This window comes from Polypterus senegalus, chromosome 12 (assembly GCF_016835505.1).
Source record: "Polypterus senegalus isolate Bchr_013 chromosome 12, ASM1683550v1, whole genome shotgun sequence".
NCBI lineage: Eukaryota > Metazoa > Chordata > Cladistia > Polypteriformes > Polypteridae > Polypterus > Polypterus senegalus.
The window spans coordinates 165,018,331-165,033,117 of NC_053165.1; the positions used below are offsets into that span (position 1 = coordinate 165,018,331).

Sequence of the window (14,787 nt, forward strand, 5' to 3'; positions counted from 1 at the left end):
GCCACCATTGACACAGAATGCAGCAATGAGGACCAAGGAACGTGGCAGTTTAGGACCTCATCTGTTTTGTGTTTGATGAAAACGAGAAAAACTAAAGGGACCGAGATTGTGGCGGAACTCGCCGTATCGGCAGACCCTTCAGACAGGAAGTGACTCCACCAGACAGGACGTTACTGGCTGTCAGAAAAAGGGACGAGCCGGCGATACTTTGGAAATGTCGCACAGTTTGACTTGTCCTGCGATTACCGTTTGTGTGATATGACGTCCTCGGGGGACAAGTCTGACATCCCCTCTGACTAGAAGTTGTGTAATGTCGCTGTTTGTAGCCTCTTCTCTACGTGATGATTCTCAGACCTGCCTGCGCGACGTTACCACGATGGAGACACTAATGAGTGTGAAGCCGGTGGTACGCCCGCAGACACGGGACTTCTGACACCTGCTGGAATGTCTGAGCACTGCAGGCACTTAAAGGAGATTTTGAAAATCCCTGAGGCGGAGGCGCAGAAACATTCTGGGGGGAAATCTCTGCTCCGCTTGAAAAGGCTACAGGTAGAAGAATATTTAGGTTGTTACCGATACTTCAAGATGAGGGGTTAGCGGCCTTGAACGACTTATCAATTCGTCTTATTTTATAGCGGAATTTATTGTAAAATTGTTCTGAAAATGAGCGTCTCTAATATGATACTGCAGACGTATGCCGTCATTTAGCCATAACTCCCTCAGTCGCCATTTTTATTGCATTTCATGATGCAATGTGCATTATATCAATATATATAAATCAAGTTTTGATTATTAAATCACAGGCTCAAATGTCATTTTTGGATATGGAGAGAGAGAGGAAATCAAACAACACATTTCTATGAATGTTCGACAATTACAGCCTGTTGATGATAATCAGTTGAATGTTGCAGGGGCTCACTTGCTAATATTTTTCTCATCAATTTTCAATAATTTGCATTTTTTTGAATGTGTGTGTGTTAAATCGAGCAATAAGCTGATTTTGGTGTGTAAAGAGTACAGCATGGAAGACGCCTTGCGCCTGATTGTAAGATTAGGGGAGGATGAGGAGGATGAGATACAATGGACTCCTAAAGCAATCTACTGGTGATGAGGAAGACCAGCGAGATGAGAGTGGACAGCAGACGAGCCCAGAGGTAGAGGACCCAAAAACGCCAAAGTGAAATGGAGAGGAGAGGACTTTGATCCTCCAGACGCGGAGCTTCATGGAGGCACTGATGAAGCCTCAGATCATGACGTCACACTGGACGCTGTTACTGGTGAAACTGTGGAACAGACAAACTGGCCAAGAAGTGAAATGCTGAGCGAGAAGTCCTCCATGAGCTCCTTGACGTGCTGCTGCTGTCTGCCCTTTACAAGTTCAGCTTCAGATCCCAGACATGCTCATCTGGTGTCACACACTGTCACAAGTGACACTCGCTGCACTTCAGAAACTGCAGCCTTCAGAGTGACCCCTGGCCTTTCCATTGGCACCTTTCTCGCAAGCCCAGGAACGGCCAAGATCAAGTGTGGGAGACCACCATGCCCTCCAGAACCAGAAGCAACACCACCCTGCAGAAGGCCAACATGGAGTGTGTCACTTGATAAAAGGATGACACAGGAAGCCCAACAGAGTGTAAGCCCTGCATAGGAAATGACTTCTCATAGGTCTGCCGTAGGAAACGAGAAGTCCATCTTTGATCAAACAAAACATTTTTTTTTAACCACAATGTAACATAGCAAAAGTTCTAAAAATTTCCCCTAAAAAAATAACCAAGCCATTGAATTCAAATATCCCAAATGGTGTCCAAAATGCATGCTTTGTTTCTTAAAAAAGATATCTTGTGACCAAAAATTTCTCATAAATTGAAAACAATTCAAAACTTTAACATTTATGCAAATTATTGTTTTTTTCAATTTTATTCATTAATTTTGCCAAAAGGTTCAATAAACACTTTAGTTTCAAAAAAGTGAGAACTTTCTGGCTCTTATCTGATATGTCAGGCTTTACAGGGTTAATAAGGCTATGCAGGCCCTAAGCCTCACAGAGTGTGTGTGTGTGGGGGGGTCACACCTACAGCAGACAATCAATGCACAAAGGGTTAAAAGGACAAGAAACACACGGAAACACAAGGAGCAGAAACAATTCCCAGTGTCCTCACACGCTTCTGCTTGCGTATTTCTGCATTCATTGATTTCACTGACACCACATGGGGGCGGGGCGGGGCGGGCTCTAGTGAGTGCTCTGTGCTTCGATTGGTGGATCATCGGCCATCAGGTGGGGACACAGTACATGTCACATGAGCACCGTCATTCTGGTCAGCTAGTCCTTACGCTCATGACCAGGCAAGAAAGGTGGTCAGGGTCAGGCGTGGGGGCACATCCTGGTCAGAAGGCCAAGCGGGGACACCAGCTGGAGAGGCCACACTTGGGATGTAAATATGGGGTGGGCACAATAAAAGAGCCCATGGACCCCCAGGCCTGTAACTGCTGGCAGCAGAAGGCTGCTGTTGAGGTCCCTGCAGGCTTCACAGGCGCTAGTCTGGCATGGCCTGCAGAGGGAGCTGTGGTTGGACAACCCCAGGGGTTTTGTAGGGGGTTTTACATCTGACCAAGGGACACTTCACTGGAGTGACCTCCACAAAGTGACCTCAGAAGTGGTCGGGGGATTGGGCACTAAGAGGCTAGTGGCCACTGCTATGGTGAGCTTGGAATGGGGTGGAGTGTGGGTGAGAGTTCACTTGGCAGGAGGAAGGAGAAGATGACGGGAAGCAGAAGGGAGAAGGGCAGAAGATGTGGACAGGGGCCGCTGTGAAGGGTCTTTTCATTTTTGCTTTCCTGCCAAAGCCCTCCAACTTTCTCCATTCAGTTGTAATAAAACCCTCCATGCCTTCTGTTTTTGGTTTATTTGGCATTGTTTAGGTTTGGGGACTTCAGTAGCGTCCCCCACTGGCCACAAAGTGCTTTGTTTGCCTTGAGATCCTGTGGCTGACTGGCATCTGCCCAGTTGTGGTTGTGGGTGGGAATCGTGAGCAAAGTACTGAGCCGTGCAGTTGAGACAGGCACCTTGAGGAAGGATGAGGAGGAGATTTGGGGACAGCTGAGCCACCAATGGGCTGAACAGACTTCTCTCGTCTGTCACATTTCAGATGTGAGCACCTCCTCTTCTGACGATTCACCAATTAAAACGTTCAGTCTGATAGGGTGTCATTGGATGTCACCAAAAAGAAATCATTAAAGAGCAAGCAATAAGAAGCACTTTGTGACAAGTGTCACCGTTTATGCTCATTGTGTGTGTTCTTTCTTTACTTGATTTTGTGCTCAATACAGGAGGCACGTAAGCGGCACAGCATGTAAGTGAAGGCCGAGGGACGTGGACTTTTCTTTATTGCTCAAAGGCTGTCCTTGTCACCTGGAGTCAGGCAGGTCAGTGTTGGCCTCTGACGTTGTGACTTTTCTCTTTCGTATTTGATATCTTCCAGGAATGCGTTTATTTCTGCTTAGCTGTCTGTGATGGCAGACTTCTGTTTGAGACGTAATGGGAGCTTCATGGTGGCACAGCGGGAGTTCGACTGCCAGCCGTCTGTCTGGAGTTTGCATGTTCTCCTGGTGGACGTGCAGGTCTTCTTCGAGGAGGTCAGTCATCTTCTCCCATCCTAAACACACACCATGGAGGCCAGAGGACCAGTCTGTACTGGGGGTGTGTATCCACGTCATACCAATGGGGTTAAGAATGGCTGGATCGTCCGCTGTGGTGTTGTGATGTGATATTTTGCATATAACTTGATAAATATTTTGTATGTCTTTATTTGTAATTTAGGCAAAGCAAATGTAATTTAGTGTTTTAACCCTTAAGGAATGGGTCTCTTTGAATTTTATGACAGAGTTGGGGGAGGATGAGTGTTTCTCTGCTAAAGTCTTTCAACCCCCGCAAGAAAGCCAGGTTAGGTTAACATATGGTTTGTGGGTTGTTAAGATGTTCTATTCCCCATTGGTCTGAGGTACGGCTGTTTGGAATTGGCTTGGATCAGAAGCTTTTAGGTACCACGACGTCCTATTGGCTCTAAGGAATGGACAGAACTTCTATAAATTTGCTTGCTTAACCTCACAATCTCTCTCTCTCTCGACAAACCTGTGATGATGAAGACGTATCTCTCTCTTACTGATCTGATGAAGAAGACCATCACACCATGAACTGAAAGGACAACACAATGGACAGCACAGCTCGGCTTCAGCCATATTGAACAGACATGTGGCTGAAAGCTGAGCACCAGCGATGCCTTAACTAGAGACATTAAGTAACTACAAGTCTGTGTGCCACCTGAACTACAAATGTACTTTGCATTTTGTTATCCATCCATCCATCCATTTTCTAACCCGCTGAATCTGAATACAGGGTCACGGGGGTCTGCTGGAGCCAATGCCAGCCAACACAGGGCACAAGGCAAGAACCAATCCTTGGCAGGGTGCCAACCCACCGCAGGACACACACAAACACACCAAGCACACACTAGGGCCAATTTAGAATCGCCAATCCACCTAACCTGCATGTCTTTGGATCGTGGGAGGAAACCGGAGTGCCCGGAGGAAACCCACGCAGACACGGGAGAACATGCAAACTCCACGCAGGGAGGACCCGGGAAGCGAACCCGGGTCTCCTAACTGCGAGGCAGCAGCGCTACCACTGCGCCACCGTGCCGCCCTCATTTTGTGATTATTTATGAATATTATCAGTAATACTCGGTGTTATGTGTAACTTAACTCCTACTTGTCTTTTTACTACATCTAATTGCCTGAGGTTACAGATATAGAAGGGAAGGTGAGGAGAATTAACATACAATAATACCTTATATATAAACAGTGGTAAGTCTGGGGGATTAGGCATTCGGACAGAGGCTACATCTTAATAATACAAAGAAGAAAGTAGAACGATATATTACTCTACCAAGACAAAACACGTCGCCAGGGTCCCAAGAGGGCCATTTGGAAATTGGAAGAATGGAAATCAAATGCGGACAGGAAAAGAAAATTCACAAAGTCCATCTGAACAGAGGAGCAGTGAGGAAGAACGGCGCCGCACTTCAGGTCACTCTAAAGCAGATCTCACCAGTCAGGAAAACCCAAACAACGAAAAAGACCCCCTAAATATACGCCTGGCGTTTTATGTCACAATCAAAGGTTTGATGACATACATGCTGCCACTGAACACTCATAATGGGTCAGACGCTCTGAATGAGCGAGTGTCAAGGCTGAGATTAATCAGAGGGGACATTTCAGTTACCACAGAGGAACAATATTACAAAATGTCAGAATATGAAGGTTTGGGCTTTGAATGTTTGACTCTCCGTTTCCATGAGGAGACAGAAAGCTGCTACTGATGATGATGATGATGGTAATGCCATTAGGCTCTGTTCAGTATAGTGCCTTTCACGTTCTACAGTTCACGTCGCAATCTCCTCAGTCAGGCAATCAAATGTGTTTGTGAAGCGGGCAACGTGCCGTTCTGCACGGGCACGGGATTTGTGTGGGGCACTCCTCGCTAAGAAGGGGCTCACGGGGCGCTGTAACTCTGTCACATGACAAACACTGAGGCGCCTGACGTCAATACGATACAATTTATTGTTATGGAGCCCAAAATCACACAAAGAGGGCTGCAATGGGCTTTACCAGGCAATATCAGTAATGCATTTTATATATAGGGGGTCTTTCTCGCATTCGAGGAACTTCACAAAGAATCAAAAGGATACAAAAAAAACGTAACGGTGACAATGCAACTGACCTTCTGCTCTGATGCAGCATCCGAGGATGATGAAGATCAGAAGACTCCGAACACCTGGGAAGAGATAAAGGATCAGACGTCACCACAAGCAGACAGTCAGGATGAATAAGTTTTGATACTTTCAGCATTTCCAGTGCCATGCTGAGGTGCGTCTCTCCTGCTCAGCGTTGCCCGTTTTTATGCTCTGCCGTTGAATATTTGGATTGTGGACGGCTTTGGTGACCCACAGGAGACATTTCTCAAACCCTTTGTTCTTTTTTGAATGTTTCTCTCTATTATATTAAAAACATTTTCCGCTGTGTCTGCATTATTCAGCCTTGGCCACGCCCCTCCACGTCGCTTGCCCAATCGTTACTCGTACTGCGCACTCCTCTCTCTGTCTCACCCCACGACCCTCTTGGTGCTGCCACTCACCCTTCAGTGCTAGAATGGCAAGAAAGAAAGAAAAGCAAAATATCTTCTCAAGGACATCAAGTTTGAGATCACAGTAGAAAACCAGCAGCAAGCGCCGATAACGGACGAGGACCTCAGCGCCGCGCTGTACAGAAGATTCGCTCCTCTCACTCTCGCCACTTCACAGACAGAGCCCTGGGCGGGGATATTTGGGGCTGGAATAGACCCTGGACAGGAGGCCAGTCCATCACAGGGCCAACACACACACACAGACACACACACACAAACACACACACGCACAAACACACACACACACACACACACACACACACACACACACACACACAAACACACACAACACACACACACAGACACACGCACACACACACACACACAAACAGACCACAACACACACACAACAGACACACACGCACACAGACACACACAAAGACAGACACACTCACACACACACAGACAGACACACAGACTCACAGACACACACACACACACACAGACACACAACACACACAGACACAGACACACACACACACACACACACACACACACACACACAGACATACAGACACACAGACAGACACACACAAACACACACACACACACAGACACACACACCGAGCCCTCACTAGTGCCAGTCCCCAGGATCGCCAGCTCACCTGACCTGCATGTCTTTGGCCCACTCAGACACGAGGAGGACACACAAACTCCAGGCAGGGACACAAACCCTGCAGTCCTTACTGCCAGCACTGCCACGGTGACATAAAGAGACGCATTCCGAAGACCAAAGACGGACAGAGCCATACTGCACGATCCTCCCTTTGTGCTCTCAATCCTCAGTCCCTGTCTGTGATTTAGCGCCTTATCTACCTACAGGGCAGGTGAGGCACAGAGAGGGGGGGTCCCAGAGGCAGCTGGGTGGCACAGCAGTCCGTGTCACATCAAGACCCCTGAGCTCCCTGTGTGTCCACTCAGGTTTTCTCCACACATGCTGGCAGGTGGCCTGGCACTTTTATACTGGCACAGTGTAACTGGGGGCCTCATGGTGGGCTGGTGTCACTGTGAGTTCAGTAGACGTCACTCTGGATGAAGCAAACTTAGTGCTGCTATTTCTGTGTCACCCGTTTTCAGGCTCACAGCGCAGCTCGGGTTTCTAAATGACTGCCACTAACACACGGCTCCTCCGATGGCTCATCTTTATAAATCCCACCCCGGGTGAAGCACCCACCTTACCCAGGATCATTTAGGATGTGTCTGCTGTCCTCCCACACTGAAAAACCCAAAGAGTCCTGTCACAATGACAAGCGGCACGCCAACAGCCACAAAGGAATTCACCACATTAAAATAAACTCTCATGGTTTGAATTACATGAGTCGTTTTAAAAAGAGAATTTCAGCCGAGGGACAAAATGGAGGATGAGCAGGAAATTCAAACAAACACAACACACCCACTGGCTGCCCAGCCCGGCACTTGACATGCTTGTCATTACAGCGAGGGCTGACAGAGTGACCACCAGGAGAAGACCACCAGGCTGAAATGCCAAATCAAATGAAAAGTGTCGTTGGCTTTCACTGAGAGAAGGAGCACAAAATGAGATTTCATTAAACGTCCGCTTCATGAGAGCCACGGCCTCCCTGTTTGAACGTTTGCCTCAAATATTCTGCCACAACGCAGCAGAGTACAGACGTTTGTGTTGAGGATGAAAAGAAAGAAAGAAAGAAAGAAAGAAAGAAAGAAAGAAAGAAAGAAAGAAAGAAAGAAAGAAAGAAAGAAAGAGTGCATGTTATAGAAAGTAATCCAATTAGACAAAGATCTTTGAATTAGGGCACAAGAATTAAAACTGCAAATCAGCAGAACTGCCGTGTCACTGACGTGTGACCCACAATTTACACCAACGGGAAAATCCAGGAAAGTGGAAACGCACAACAGACGGGCGGACATTTGGGAATAAAATCAGAAATAACCAGAAGGAAAGAAACATCAGAGTCACATCACATAACAGAAGATACATAGCACTGTACACACACACACCTCACAGACATACATACCAAAGAGATCTAAATACTTAAATATGCCACAAAGAAACAGACACATCACACACACACAAATGTACATTAAACACACCTACAGGCAAAGAGACGCACTCTCTACACACACACTCATATACAGGATGGAGAAAAATACAACACACATCCACAGCTAAATACAGAAATACACAAAACATACAAACAGTATATACACAAATCTATAAATCTATATATATACACAAAACACTACAAAGCTATGTTGTACACACATACAGGCAAAGAGACGCACTCTCTACACACACACTCATATTCAGTATCTACTGTAAAGATGCAAATTCAAATTGAATTCAAATGTTCCATTTTACTAATAAACATATTCACTGATACACATTGACACACACACACACACACTCTCTGTATACTTACATATATACAGTAAGTGTATATACACACAACAACTAAATGTACGTGTTACACACAGAAATGAATATAAATACACTGAGATCACAGACAGTAATGTCTACTGTATATAAATACACAACTAAATATTTACTGTATATTCATTTATACACACACACACACACATATATATATAAATACACATACAGACAGAGAGTGTGCTTCTGGGTGTATTTATGCGTATGCTGTCTATGTGTTATTTATTTATTTATTTGTTTATTTGTTTATGTATTTACACTGAAAAACATCTAACACTGATGTTGTTCATTCAACGTACATTTTCTCTGTCACGCAACTTAAGATTAGTCATTTAGTGTTGTAACTTGAAATATTTGGTTTCAGATCTCAATCAAAGTAAAAATAAATAAAATGTGTTTATACCAAAGTAACTTCTGGTGGAGGAAATCAACGTAAAAATCTGTTTCAGTTACCTAATATGTTAGGTTGTTCGTGTGTTGTGTTGGAGGGCCCTTTGTATTTTCTTCCTATCAAACTTCCCGGCGTGTTGGCTTTCCAGCTGCCAACAATGAAGAAGACTTTCCTGAGTGGAGTGGACGTGTCTGTCCAGGTCTGGTCATCTTCAGCAGCAGACGTTTATAGCGGAGGATTTCTGGAAAGTAACCCCGTTTCTCAACTGTTCATTTTAAGTATAAGAACTCGTAATAAAACATATTTTAAAGAAAGCTGTAGAAATGTTTAATAATTTTTTGTTGTATATTTAAGATTTACACTGCAAAATGCTTGTGTATTTGTTCTACATTTTTAAATAAATTTTAAAAGTACAGCATTGGAATGTGTTGTGTTCATAATATTTCTAACAGCATAAAAACAGATTACGACCAATAAATCATTTTAAATTGTAACAACTTATAAAATAGATTTACTCAAGTATAAAACAAGTGAATTACACCCAGTCACTCGAAATGATTTGCCTCAACTTACAAATTGTGGGTTCAATAAGATAAAAACAATTCTATATTTGTTCAGATTGAAAATCTGAAGTGTGAATCGTGGCCTTCGCTATTTGAAGTTGAATGGCGGTTACACTTTTTTCAGTGCTACACACATAAACATACACGCTGTAGAGAACACACACTCACAGTCACAGATAATGATATGCAGATTTATTTATTTAATGTATATGTCATATATATTTGTATATATGTGTGCTTATCAAATAACTATTGATGTATATAAACTACATATTTACTGATTCAATGAGATTTATTCCATATATACGAACACTGTCTATTTACAGTATATTTTGTACGCACACGACCCCATTTAACTTACAGGGTGACGGGGCACTGATTTCAAGGTTTTTGGTTTTGTTTGTTTCTGTTTTTAATAATTTTGTATTTTTTTTGAAGTTCTCAGTTCAGAGCTGCGCGTCTGAGTCAGAAGGTCTGCTGCTCCACGGACTGAAGAACTGAAAACGGCACCGACGTGAATTCCTGACTTGGTCAGTTTTTTTATTTTTCTATTTTTTTTTTATTTTTTTTTGTGTGTTTAAGTTCTCAAGATTAAAGCTTATTATAACAAAAAGGTGACAATGATGATGCCGATGATGAAGAAGAAAGAAAAACAAAGAAAACTAAAGCAGCAAGTACCATTTTAAAAGCTATCTGAAATATAGGAGAGCAGCCCACCCGGCCCTTCGCCCGCTCGCTCCCTGTTCGCTGTAGCCCACCTATTGAGCCCAAGACCTTCGTGGCAATGAGCGCTGATGTGCAGGCAGCAGACCCGGGCCAGGACACTCGTCAGTGCGAGGCTTGCTTTGCATGGTTTTCTTTTTCTGTTTTGAGTTTTATTTATTTATTTATTTATTTAGTGCTCTTCGTATTGTAATAAAACGATTCTCCAGTTTATGATATTCTTAAATATCATATCAAATATTTTTATTTATTTATTTTATTTTTTTTTCTCCAGCCGTCTGGAGGTTTTTTTTTTGTTTTGTTTTTTCTGTCCCCCCTGGTCATTGAACCTTACTCTTATTCGATGTTAATGTTGATTTATTTTGTTTTATAATTGTATCTTTCATTTTTCTATTCTTTAATATGTAAAGCACTTTGAGCTACTGTTTCTATGATAATGTGCTATATAAATAAATGGTGTTGTTAAAAATAAACATTAGCACAAATCCTGTCGAGTGTTTGTACTTCAGAGGCAGAATATCACAACGCGCACACACACACACACTAATAACGCCTTGACTTGTTACTCGCACTCACACATCTCGCTGTTGTAACTGTGTGTGTGTGTGTGTCTTTGATCCTTTCCATTTCAATTCTTTTTCACTTTTCCTCCTTCTCAGCCCACCACACGGCACCCCGGTTATCGTATCCGCATTTGACTCAGCGGTCCTCCTGCCTGCAGGTGTCCGGACAGCGCGGCTTGACACCAAATCGGCCGAACAGCGGGACCCCACGCGCTTACTTACGAGCGCCTGTCTTTGCTCTGCCGTCTCGTTCGTTGCCTTCACTAAAAACAAAGTTTGAGTTCTCATTTCGACAAAACGATTTCAGGCGCATGAAAACACTCGAGTACTACACGGCAAGAAAGGAAGTGTCTGTGGGGGTCATTCATGCGTGCGGTGGCCGTCAAAGGCTGCGGTGCTGCCACTGCTCAACTTGCCCAAACACGACCTGCGACGCCCTGCGCATGAGCAGAAGGAACGTCCAACGAACGGAGCGAGTCAATGGGCCGTTCGGCAGCTTCTTAAGTCCCATTATTGGTGCAGACAAATGAGGAAAGCAAAAGGACATGTTTATGATGCAGAACACATTTTTTGTCGTTGCATTTGTACTTTTTTTTCCGAGATAACCTGCATGCTGCACTCACCCATTTGTGTTCCTCGTGGAGTCCTTCGAATTTCAAATTGATGTTGTTGTTTTCTCGGAACGTAGTGGATGTGGGATACTCCAATCGTCAGTCGTTTATTATCTGCAGCCTCTCAAGTGCACGCTGCGTGGTGCCCACCGTAGCCCCGCCCGCCTCTCGAACACTCACGTGGGAAGAAGAGCGACACCACCACTTGGTTTTTGTTTTTTTTAATTTTTTGAAAGTCGCCAGTTTTGCGTCACTTTTCTTGTTAATTCAACAGCAGAACCGACATTCCGGATGAGTGGAGGTCACGTGCGCGCCCGGTGGAGCGGCGGACTCGGGCAGGCTGAGCTCGGGGGCTTCATCGTGGAGGTCGACTCACCGTTCGGTCCTCCTCGCTCGGCTCTCGGCACGCTCGCAGGTCTCCTGTCCTCTACAAGTTGAAGCTTTGATTCCCCTAAGATGGCCTTTACTTAAATAGGAATTTACAAGTACAAAATGTGAAATAAAATAGGAGTCTACACATCCTGAGGCCATCAGTCACACGCCAGATATCAAATACATAGTTAAAAATATATCGTTATAGCGCCTTTCCAAGCCATTACTGAATGAGGGAAAAGAGTTTGAGATTGAAAATTATTAGAGAGATTAAAAAGGAAGTCTGCACTGAGACAAGCGGCAGGTGTCACCTTCAAGTCAGCTCCTTCACAAGCCGCCACATCCATCCAAAATGATGACAGATAACGACAGTAAAATCCACTTCGTCAACGAAAATGCAGGGAAATAGTGAGGAGGTTATTTATCACGGGGGTTTCGAGAGTTAGTGGCTTTTCGATTTCTTGTACGTTGTAGCGTACTGTACGAGATGTTACCAAAATGAATGTGTGCTTAGTTTCGCTTTTGGTTTTTTTCTTTTAGATAATATAGAACTCCCCAAATACTGTCTCAAAAATTCATTTTGTAGCGTTATGCAACAAGCTTTTAAATCGGAATACCACACACGCCATTTTAATTTAATTACAAAAAAAGTAATCTTGTAAAAAAAAAAAAAGGGTTAATGAAAATGAGGGCTTCGGCATGGAGTCACTTCAGCGCAAGAGAAATGAAATATGGACGTGACCCGCTGAAGAAAATGAAGACCCGTCTGCGCACACCTGCCGTGTCCATCATAAACGGCACCTGTGACCGGACCACCGGCAGACCCCCAAACCCCCGCCAAGCCCCGCCTAATCGTCACCGCGTCTTGTCTTCTCTACTTTTTTACACACAGACACCCGGAGAGCCAGTTGCTCGGCAGCGGCGACAGATGACAACAACGGCGGCGAAGAGACGAGAAATAACGGGGAGGGCTGAAGGGGTTAACGACAGGAGCTCTGCACCTTTATTAACGGTCTGCTTTTATTAGATACGTCCATATAAGCACGACGATTTCCGGAGTTTTAGAAATAAGAAATACTAATACTGATACTACTACTACTAATAATAATACTAATAATAAAATAATACACTTCAGTTTTTACCATTTCAGTTTCAAAGATCTGTGAACATATGTGGAATATATCTGACCAGAGATGCTTGCATCATTTTTAATTCCTCATTTCTGTACTTGTTTTCACCTTGTAATTTAAGACGTCTGTGCATTTTAGATCTAATAACAGATGAACTGCACAATCCTGAGAAAAGGTCCGTGCTTTAGCTTTGTAAAAGTTCCGCTGGACTGAAATACAGACACGTGCTGTTAAACACACACACACACACTACATATTATGAAAACAAATGTACATTTATTTAAATTTATATATATATATATATTTAAATGTATTATTATTTTATTTAGTATTATTTTATATTTATATATCATTTCAATTTTTTTACACACACATATATATATATATATCATTTTTTTCTCCTTTTAGCCTTTTCTTTCTTTCCCCAATGCACATGTCATTTCTGTCGATAACGATACGCTGCTGTGCTCCGCGTGCCCGCCGTGCCTCACACAGACGATCGCAAGTTACAGACACTGCGGGCTTCAAAAGGAGTTCCGTTTTGTGGAGCAAAATAAATGAAACAAAATATGGACAAGTTACCATAGATCAGTATACACACAGAAAAAAATAACTTGATGGATAAACTAAAACAAAATTGTAAATGTCGATCAGTTGCGCCCCCTTTTAAGTTCTGTGCCCTGGCGGCACGTCTCCTGCCAGCGTATATTCAATGTGAACGTAGCGCGTCTCTCTGAGTGATGAACACAAAATGTAATCGTTTGTAAAACTCTTTCTTTCTGTAAATATTTACTCTTTTAATTTAAAATGATTCATTTTCATAGTTTAAATCTCCACTCATGGCTTATGTTTTTAATTGACACACTATTTTAATTTAAGTACATTTAAAAAGGTTCATGCAATTGATTTTTTAGTAAGCATAACTCGATATTCTTACCTGTTCAAACATAAGTCATAAAAAAGGAAAAAGCAAACACAAACAGCACAAGAGTGTAGTTCTGTATCTTTAATGTATAAACATCATCAGCACGTTCTTCTTTACCAATAACAGTAATAATCGTGTGTACATTTTATCTTTATTTTACAGAGCTTCCTCTTAGGCTCTTAACACTGCAACTTCTTTTGAGATCAGATTCTTTTCTTAACTTTTCTTTACTTTTCTTTTCTTTTCGTTTGAAAGTTTGCCAGTCACAGCATACAAAACCTTAATAAGCTTCACAAAAATTTGATCTAAACCCGAGCTTCTAGCTGAATAGAAACAAGCTAAATAAATAAAAAGATCTCACTGAAAACATAACTTGTTGGATGAACGTGAAAGCTGATGGCAGTCAGTCGCATTCCCTTTTTGAACTTCTTTCAAGTAACACTTTGAAGTAAACCCTACACTGGTATTTAATGAAAGTTTAACGTTGCTGTTTGAGTTGAGTGAAAATGAAAATGTAACATGAATTTGTTGGCTTACTTACTATTTTCTTTTATGAAATATTGACTTCTTTAAGCTGAAACAGCTCATTTTCATAATGTAGCCCTTTGTCTTATCTGCACAATGAACTAAATACATATTTGATGTAGTCGATTGCCATCATTTCTTTTAGTGAGCTCAACTCTGTATTCTTCCCTGTTCAGACATATAAGTCATAACTGTGGAGCAAACCCAAAAGCACACGAGGGTGGTTTTAGTTTTGGGTGGGCTCCGGCACACCCCCGTGACACGTGTCAGGGTACAGCGGGTTGGAACATGAAGACTTTATTGCAATTTTGTTCTTAACAGCAATAACAACAGGCG

At 43.0% G+C, this 14,787-nt stretch overlaps 1 protein-coding gene across 2 annotated transcripts in view; it reads right to left on the bottom strand.

Annotated features, from left to right (window-relative positions):
* The window catches only part of LOC120540145, a 34,532-nt gene extending 26,648 nt beyond the window's left edge, over positions 1 to 7,884 (bottom strand). For both annotated transcript variants that reach the window (XM_039770658.1, XM_039770657.1), the window contains exons 1-2: positions 6,844 to 7,884; positions 5,777 to 5,830 (exon numbers count right to left, since the gene is read on the bottom strand). In XM_039770658.1, coding sequence (XP_039626592.1) covers positions 5,777 to 5,830; positions 6,844 to 6,988 — 199 coding nt within the window. In that variant the 5' untranslated portion in view covers positions 6,989 to 7,884. The remainder of the gene's footprint in view (positions 1 to 5,776; positions 5,831 to 6,843) is intronic.
* Positions 7,885 to 14,787: the final 6,903 nt, after the last annotated feature.